This window comes from Alligator sinensis, unplaced genomic scaffold (assembly GCF_000455745.1).
Source record: "Alligator sinensis unplaced genomic scaffold, ASM45574v1 scaffold517_1, whole genome shotgun sequence".
Lineage (NCBI taxonomy): Eukaryota > Metazoa > Chordata > Crocodylia > Alligatoridae > Alligator > Alligator sinensis.
The window spans coordinates 355,911-364,477 of NW_005842236.1; the positions used below are offsets into that span (position 1 = coordinate 355,911).

At 41.6% G+C, this 8,567-nt stretch overlaps 1 protein-coding gene across 5 annotated transcripts in view; it reads right to left on the bottom strand.

Moving 5' to 3' along the window:
- GYS2 (glycogen synthase 2) overlaps positions 1-8,567 on the bottom strand; it is a 99,172-nt gene that overhangs the window by 45,304 nt on the left and 45,301 nt on the right. For all 5 annotated transcript variants that reach the window (XM_025208545.1, XM_014521648.2, XM_006027344.3 and 2 more), the window contains exons 3-4: positions 6,073-6,264; positions 5,108-5,293 (exon numbers count right to left, since the gene is read on the bottom strand). In XM_025208545.1, the coding sequence (XP_025064330.1) occupies positions 5,108-5,293; positions 6,073-6,264 (378 nt within the window). The remainder of the gene's footprint in view (positions 1-5,107; positions 5,294-6,072; positions 6,265-8,567) is intronic.

An 8,567-nucleotide genomic window follows, 5' to 3' on the forward strand; every position in this document is an offset into this window, starting at 1 on the left:
GTGTGTATGACTGATTTGGTGACTGGAGGAACCCAGCCCATTGAGATTGAGTCCTGCAAGATAGCTCCACTGGGGGTGAGGGCTTGCAGAAGGGAGAAATACAGCTCCATATAGTAACACAAGCAGCACATTGACAGAATCACCAAGACCCTAGAAACTATCCCTAATAAATGAGCACACCCCAAAGTAATGGGCAGATTTGGTAACACAGCCCAATCAGCAGTGGCTATAAAGAAATTTTATGAGACCACAGCAGGTCAATCAGACCAAGTTCCCATATTAGCATATGAAGCCAAAGTTGCATCTCAGATCCTGTATGGCGCTGAAGTATGGGGCTATGCCACCAGTAATGATGTAGACATACCTCAAAATAAGTTTCTCAGGGCTCTTTTGGGTCTTCCTGCTTCAACTCCTGCATCCTTCTTTAGATTAGAGACGGGATTAGATTCCATTTTAACTAATATTATTATTATTAGAATGGCAGGATTCTGGTTTAAAAGTATGCCTCTTCTACAGTCTCACTTGCCCAAATTGTGCTATACAGAAGACTTCAATAATCCCCTCTCTCTTCAATCTCCCTGGCTAGCTTTTCTTTCCTGGACTTTTGCATTTTCTGGGATGGGACATTATGTCAAAGACAATGAAAGACTCCCACATAGAAAAGGTCTGGATTTTCCAGAGGTTCCGAGATATTGCCAGGCAGAATGATTTTGCAGTGGCCAGGGCTACTTGCATCACCCCTCTATATATTCTTTGGAAATTAGATTGTGGGGGGGAGAAAGGTATTTACAGCTGGATCTCAACAATAAATGGCAAACGTCTTTGGCTAGACTCAGGACCAAACAGATGCTCACAGCTGTTTTGGCTGGATGTAGACTTTCCATTCCAAGGGCTAAAAGATGTTGCCCAGCCTGTCTAGGAGTTTTGGAAATCACTATTCATTATGTCTTAGAATGTCCTCTATATAACGACATAAGGAGAAAGTATTTATCACCTTTCCTGAAGAAACTGATATTCTTCTCAAACAGAGAAATTAATGTGGCTCCTCCATGCAAACAGATCCATATTTAGTAAACCATCTTGCAATTTTTGTTTACAAGGCTGAAGCAATCAGAGCTAAACATCCTTTACTGTTGATATGACTGATAAAGTTTATCACTATATTTGTTTTTTACTGTGTTAATTGTGGACCTATGCACACCATTTTTATAGATTCATGATCTGATTTATCACCATATTTGTACTTGATTATGTTAATTCTAGGAGTCGGAATAATGCTTTTATAATGGTTGGCCCTATTCTATTATTATATTTGCATTAAATATGCATTGTTTGGTTTTTTTTTAAATTTATATTATGGTTGTATGTCTTATATTGTTTTCAGGAGCATGGCTTTCAGCCAGAATCCTTAATAAACTTAATTGAATTGACTTAATTGCACAAGGAAAATTTTACTCCAGGCCAACTACGGTTCTCTCTCAAGTACATCAAAACCAATCCTCCTTTGGCCCATGATGGGTGCTAGTAAAGTTTCATCTCCCCTGCTGTAAGCATAGAGTATATATGTCTCTTAGTTCAGAGTCGCTTTTTACCCTGTTCTTTCACTTCTGCCTTTCAGTTCTCACCTTTGATCTATCATACAAGATGTACCAGCTGCTTCAGTCCTCTCTCAGATATTGTGCTTACAGCTGAAGGAAAAATATATTATTTTCAAGAAATACTGATCAGAAGTGAGAGATTAAATTATTTTTAAGTATATTTGCAATTGGCCTGAAAATGGAAAAATATGTATTGTACTTTGGAAGAGGAAAAAGAGTGACATGCCCTTTAAAGACATATTGTCTCATGCAAAGGTTAAACACAAGGAAGCCTTGGGGAGTCTTTATCACTGGACAAATCACTTGTTTGACCTTAATAGTTTACTACTAAAAGACAGCATCAAAAATATCTTCTAAAGACCTGCCCATCCATATAATTTAATGAGTGTACTCTGAAGAAACCCCTCTATGTTTCTCATCTGGCTTCTGGGCCAGGTTGACCTTTTTACAGCTAAAGGAGCCCTCATTAAGAGAGCTGATCTCTTAGTAAATGCTAACATTTGTCAGAAAGAGACTTAACACACTGTAAGCATCTGTGAAACAGTAGAGGAACAGTCTGGCATGATTTCCTGTATTAGTGCACTTTAAATGTCAAAATCCCATGTGCACAGAATGAAGAATTGAGTCGTGGAACTCCAATTTTAGTATAGTTGCAGTGATTAGTAATAATCCTTTAGACAAGGGGTCAGCAACCTATGTCCTGTGGGTTATATTTGGCCCATGGAGCAGGGGCTTCTGTTGCATTTTGGTGGCAGGAAGTTTTGCTCATATGGTGGCCAGGCAGCAGAAGAAGCAGGGGCAGTTGGGTTGGAAGGGCAACTGGCCTCAGACTAAGCTGGGTAAATTTGGACTATCCTTCCTGAAGCATTGCTAACTCCCACTTGAGAGAGTTAGGTATTAATATGCAAGGTATAGTTTTACGGACACAGTTGAAACTAGGCATACATTTATCCAGCTAGCTGCCAAGGCAATATTTGTCTCTTTATATTGATATCTCTTTATGTCATCATCAAGAGATCTGCTCAGGGATAGAAAGCATGGCTTTGGCCTAAGTATATACATTGGAAAGAGAAAAAATTCCAAAACTATTGTGAGGAAAATGATGTTGTCTTAAAAATAGGTTTATTTATGATGTCCAAATTATCTTGAAGTTTGCCAAATTAAAAAAAAAATACTGAAATTTAGAATTTTGCTTATGAAATGGGATTTTCTGGACAACTATTTTTAATTACAATGGGTAAAAGTCCTCAAAACATTTTATTTTGGTACCTTAATATTTGCTCCAAACATTTCTATTTAAAAGTGTGCCACAACAAAAAAGCTAAATACTTGAAAATATTCAAGTGCAAAATGACAATGTTTTCTCTTCTAATAAAATGTGAAAGCCTCCACTTTCTCCATGCATTCATATGAAAATGCTCTTCTTTTAGCCGGGGCAAATCGACAGATCAACAATATCAGATGCTACAAATTGAAGCCAGAGTTCGGCTTGATTACAAATCCATGTGAGGGGAGTATAGGAGCTTCTCCAACCTGGTCACTGTGTGCTCAGGGTTATGTGGCAGTAAACATGAAAGTACTACCCTTGTATGATTGTCAGGAATTGAGCGGAGCCATGGCTTCTCCCTTCCTATGCTGACCAGCTCAGAATGATCTGTAGTGGACAAAAATGAAGGAGCAAAAGCAACAGCATTAACTATTACTTCTTTGGGGTCAGAGGGACTGTCTCTACATGCGATTAATGTGCACAAATAAACTCTGGAGCTATATGCTCCAGAGTTTATTTGGGTGCAGCACATGGAGCCCAGTCAGAGCAGCCTGGGCTGGCAGGGAATGAGGAGGAGTCAGTCTGACAGCCCTAAACTACTCTAAATCAGGCTCCACGTGCTGTGGCATGGCTGGCTGATGCATGAGGGTGCTTCAGTGTGGGGGCTGCCTGCCAGCTAGTAGTGGGGGGGCTGCCTGCCACTGAAGCACGCTGTTCCCCAGCCAGCCGGGGCAGCATCTACCTGTGTACTGCTGCACATGAGAAAACTCTGCATCAAGGTAGTACTTGTACATGTACTATCCTGCTGCAGTTTATTGGTTGCCTGCCCCCCTAGTAGGGGCACACATGTGGACACCAAGACATTTACTGTGCAGTTAATTAGTCAACCGTGCAGTAAATGTCTTGTGTAGATACTCCCAGAGAGAACCAGTTTTCTCCCTAGGACTGTCCTGGAGTAGGGTGGCAATGCACTACTTTGTCTTTGGGCCACCATCAAGATTTGAAAGATTCGTAGTAAGGACAGTCATAAAATATAGTATCCAGTGGTTATCAGTTTCCTCATTTGGCCTTGGAGAGGGTGAATTGTGTATAGAGATGGTAGTTATTTTGCACCTGTAATTACCTCTGCCTTTGACAAATGTGCCAAGTGTTTTTCAATCTCCAAATCTAGCTTTCTATTAATTAATTTACTGGGCACTGAGCTGAAGCAGGGCAATGAAAATTTGCTGATGTTTTGAATGTTGTGCTGCAACACAGTAGTCTGGAATTGTCAGAGGATTGCACAATCGGAAACCATTAAGACACTACAAAAATTCCCCAAAAGAAACAATTTTACTGGGTCTTTTCATTTAGAAGACAACCACTGACAACAACCTCTCTTGAATTCCTCCAAAAATAGAGAGCAAAAAAAAAAAATCTTAAATATTTGAAAGCATTAGGATTTCTGCTTACTTTACAAGGGAGGAAGGTCAGGATGGGAAAAGCAGAAATAGCTTTAAAATAGAGAGTCACTTATAACGTCAACCAACCAGACATTGCTGGAATATCATACTGTTGTTTTATACAACCTTACTTTATTAAAAAAAAAAAAAAGTTGTCGAACAGTGAATACCAGCTAAAATACCTGATCTAAGATGACAGCAGAGTTGGAAGGTTCTGTAGTCAATGCCTGCTTACTATGCTACAATAATTGGCAACCAATTTATTCAGTGTTACTCTAACTTAGTTACATCATAAGCATTATATGATCATAAAGAGGAAGATTTTCAAATGCACTGACTTTCAATGGTAGATTGGCACCTAGTTAGCCTTTGTGCCTTTCAAAATATCACAGACACTTTACAATAAGGCACAGATAACAGGTGCTGTGGAAATACAGTGTGTTGTGACCACCAATAGATTGCCTGAGCCCAGGAATCTGATCTTTTCCAGTTCTCTTCAATATAAACCTGAGCCACTGTCCACTGATGTCAGTGCTAAAGCACCTGACTTAACCAGGCTTTGGATAAGGCATTCAGTACCTAATGATTTGGCTACTATAATCTGCTATACTTTAGTATTTGCAAAATGCTTCTAGATAGGCCAGTCTCATGAGAAAGAATGAATTGGGGGAAGAAATAATTATGCATTGGTAGCATTAACAGAGGGAAAAAACAGTTGAATGATTTAATTAGACATGGCAGGTTCACTGAAAAATTAACAGGACGTGTCACTTGTGGGAAAGAGGAAGACAGACTTTTACCTGGTCAAGATTGTTGTAGAAATCTATGTTTGCTGCACACAGGTATCTCCCGAGCAGTGTGGCATGGGTAGTAAAGATTGTGGCAACAGGAAGTTTCCTAAATCGAGTGAGGATTATACCAACCCCTGCTTGCCATTCATGAAAGTGAGCAATTATGTTAGGCTTGTCATCAATTTGACTGGAGATCTGAAAACAATTAAAAAGAATATGTAAAGACATAACATCCTGATTATCAATCAATCCCAGAAGTTCCCCCACAGATGCCTGCTTTCTACTGTATGTAAGGAGACGGCAGCCTTCTAACTGACCCCAGCCCTGCTTTTAGTCTGCTTGAGTGACAATACAAGTGGGGCTGGCTACCTGTGTAGAGAAGAGCAGGCTGGACTGGATCCCCATTTGTCTGCAACCCCCACATGCTGGGGAGCTCTGAGAAGCATAATCATCTACTCTTTCTATTTTGCTGGTAAGACTAATTTGTTTAAGATAACCAGGCATGGCTCTGCATTTTGAGGCAAGGTAGAGGCTACCAAGTTGAAGAATTACTAAAGGCTAAAGGCAAGGATAGTTTGAGTGTGATCACCTCTTTTCTTTGTGATCACCTGGCTGTGCACAAGAAAAGATTGAGAACTTGCACCTGCAAGAGGTTCCAGTAAGAACTCAGAGAACTGAGAAAAAACAGAGGGTGAAAATGACCTCAAAGGAACAGTACATTTTGCAAGTAGCTTTACATGGAAACAATGTGTTTGATGTTACTGATGGAGCAAATTAGGAGACAGCAACAGCTGCAATTTGGATCCAGTTCAGGAATAAACTCTCTTCTGGTTGCTGGAGAGAGCTTACAAATCAGGGGGTTTAGCTCACTACACGATATGGGTTAGAAGTGACTTTCCAAAAATTGGCTCAAATCTGTAACAGTTCCACAGCTTTAGTTTGAAGTTATTGTTATTCCAAACCTTAAACAGTACCTCTTTTAAGAACCAGGCTGTTAATGATCCAAAGATCACAGCATCATTGGCCTCTCTGTCCTGGAAAGGGATTCCTATGTTGCTTGCATCCCAGAATTCTCCTTTCCATCTGTCCAGATTCCAAGCTGCGGATGCTATATCAAACAGTACAACATATGGGCTGCCTTCTATCAGCCATCTTCCAAAAAAGACCTATTCAGGGGAGGCAGTATTATCAGACAAAGTTATAAGATGAACATGAGAGCCAACTTCCAATTAGTTTACAGCCAGAAAAATTTGCACGTGACCAAATTTCATGAGCAAAGCACAAGTATTAGGGCAAGATGTGTGTAGAACCTATGGTTAGAAATAGACGTTGCTGAATGAAGTGGATCAGCTGTGCCATGATGTGTTGCAGCACAGCTGATCCACTTCATTGGACAAAATACACCTTGACCCTTGTTCTCTCCTTGATGGTGTTGGGTAATGGGCAATGTGACCTCCCTGCTTTCTCCATTCAGTCAGACCTGCTCCTGAGACTGCTGGGGTACAAGTCTGGCTCAGTGAATAAAAGGAGGAATTTTCTCTGGTTGGCCAAACTCACTCCTGCAGTCACAGAAATGGGACTGGCTGAGAGGGGAGCACCAGGTGTGAAAAACACCAGGAGTTAGAGCATGGCCCCTAAATGTCTGTAGGCAATTAGAGTCCCCCAGCATCCCAGGATACTTTGCACCTCCCCCACAAACCCTGACTCATAGGATGGGCAGGCTAGCCTTGGCCTAAGCCATCTGCTCCAGCCAAGCAGGGAGGTGTGTTCTAATACCCACAGCTTCTGGCCCAAGCCACTGCAGGCATATGGCTACATTTCTGGAATCAAAAGTGGATGTCTGTTCACTTGCTTATCAATTCAATCTATGCAGCCTAGATTAACCTGCAAAGGTTGAATTGATTCAGCCTTGGGCTTTTTGACTGTCTGTCATTGTCAGGCATCAGTCTAGAAGACCATGGGGACTGCACCTTTCGTGGGTTACAGGGTATCACACCTTCTTGACTGGCTGAAGAGTCCAATGCACAGCAGCTGGACCCTCCAGCAACTTGCACATACAAACTCAGTTGAGCTTGCACTGGCATGCCAAATACTATTTTGTCTTGCTTGCCTATGATGCCTCTTCTCTAGCTCATCACTGACCCTCTTCATCTTGAAGTGATGTAGGCCTTGCTTCATGGCAGCTTTCCACATATAGTGGTCCAAAGTGATTGATTCCTGGTGTTGGCCATCAATACAGCTCACAAAAGGTTTTTTTTGCAGATAATCAACCAAACAGAGTCTGGGCCATCCAAAGTGACATCTGCCAGTGACCAGCTCACCATAGAGTATCTCCTTGTGAATTGTATAAGCAATGGTCAAATCTCCATGTCCTAACCAACAGAGGTGTGTCTGTCTTAGAAGCATAAACATACTGGGTATCTTGGCCTATTCCAGAGTAGTGAAGTTACAGATTGTCATGCCATGTTATGCCCAAGATACTGTAAAGACATCCAAAAATGGAAATGGTTCAATTTTCTTTCTTCCTTAGCATAAGGAGTCCATGTTTCACTGCCATACAATAGAGAGCTAAATACACAACTGCTATAGCTGGACATCATTGTTGACATAGTGAGCGCTGTTTTTCCAAACTCTCTTTTGAAGCTTAGCCATCGCTTGCCTTTCTTATATGAGTGTTAATTTCAGCTCCCAAGACAAAATTTTGCGAGATGATGGAGCCCAAGTAAGTGAATTTTTCAACCATTTCCAGGCTTTTATCATCACTTATTTTAACTTCAGGAGGGTGGTCAACTTGTTGACCCATGACTACTGTCTTCTTTAGGCTAATGGTCAGACTGAAAATCACCACAAGCACAAGAAAAGGTGATCCATGAGACTTTACAGTCCTGCTTCTGAATGACTAACAATTGCAGCTTCATCAACAAAGAACATTTCATGGACAAGAAATTCTCAGGTTTTCATTTTCACTTTGAGACAAGCAAAGTTTCATAGACATTAGGGCTGGAAGGGACCTCGGAAGATCATCGAGTCCAGCCCCCTGCCCAAAGGGCAGGAAGTCAGCTGGGGTCATAGGATCCCAGCAAGATAAGCATCCAGTTTGCTCTTGAAGGTGTTCAATGTAGGCGCTTGAACCACCTCCGGTGGCAGGCTGTTCCAGACCTTGGGGGCTTGGACAGTAAAGAAATTCTTCCTTATGTCCAGCCTGAAACGGTCTTGTAGTAGTTTATGACCGTTCGACCTAGTCGTCATCCCTTGGGGCGCTCTGGTGAAGAAACATTCCCCCAGATACTGGTGGTCACCCCTGATAAACTTATAGGTGGCCATCAGATCACCCCTGAGCCTGCACTTTTCCAGGCTAAAAAGCCCCATGGCTCTCAGCCTGTTATCGTAGGGTCTGCTTCCCTGACCTCTGATCATGTGCGTGGCTCTTCTCTGGGCTCTCTCAAGCTTCTCCACATCCTTTTTGAAT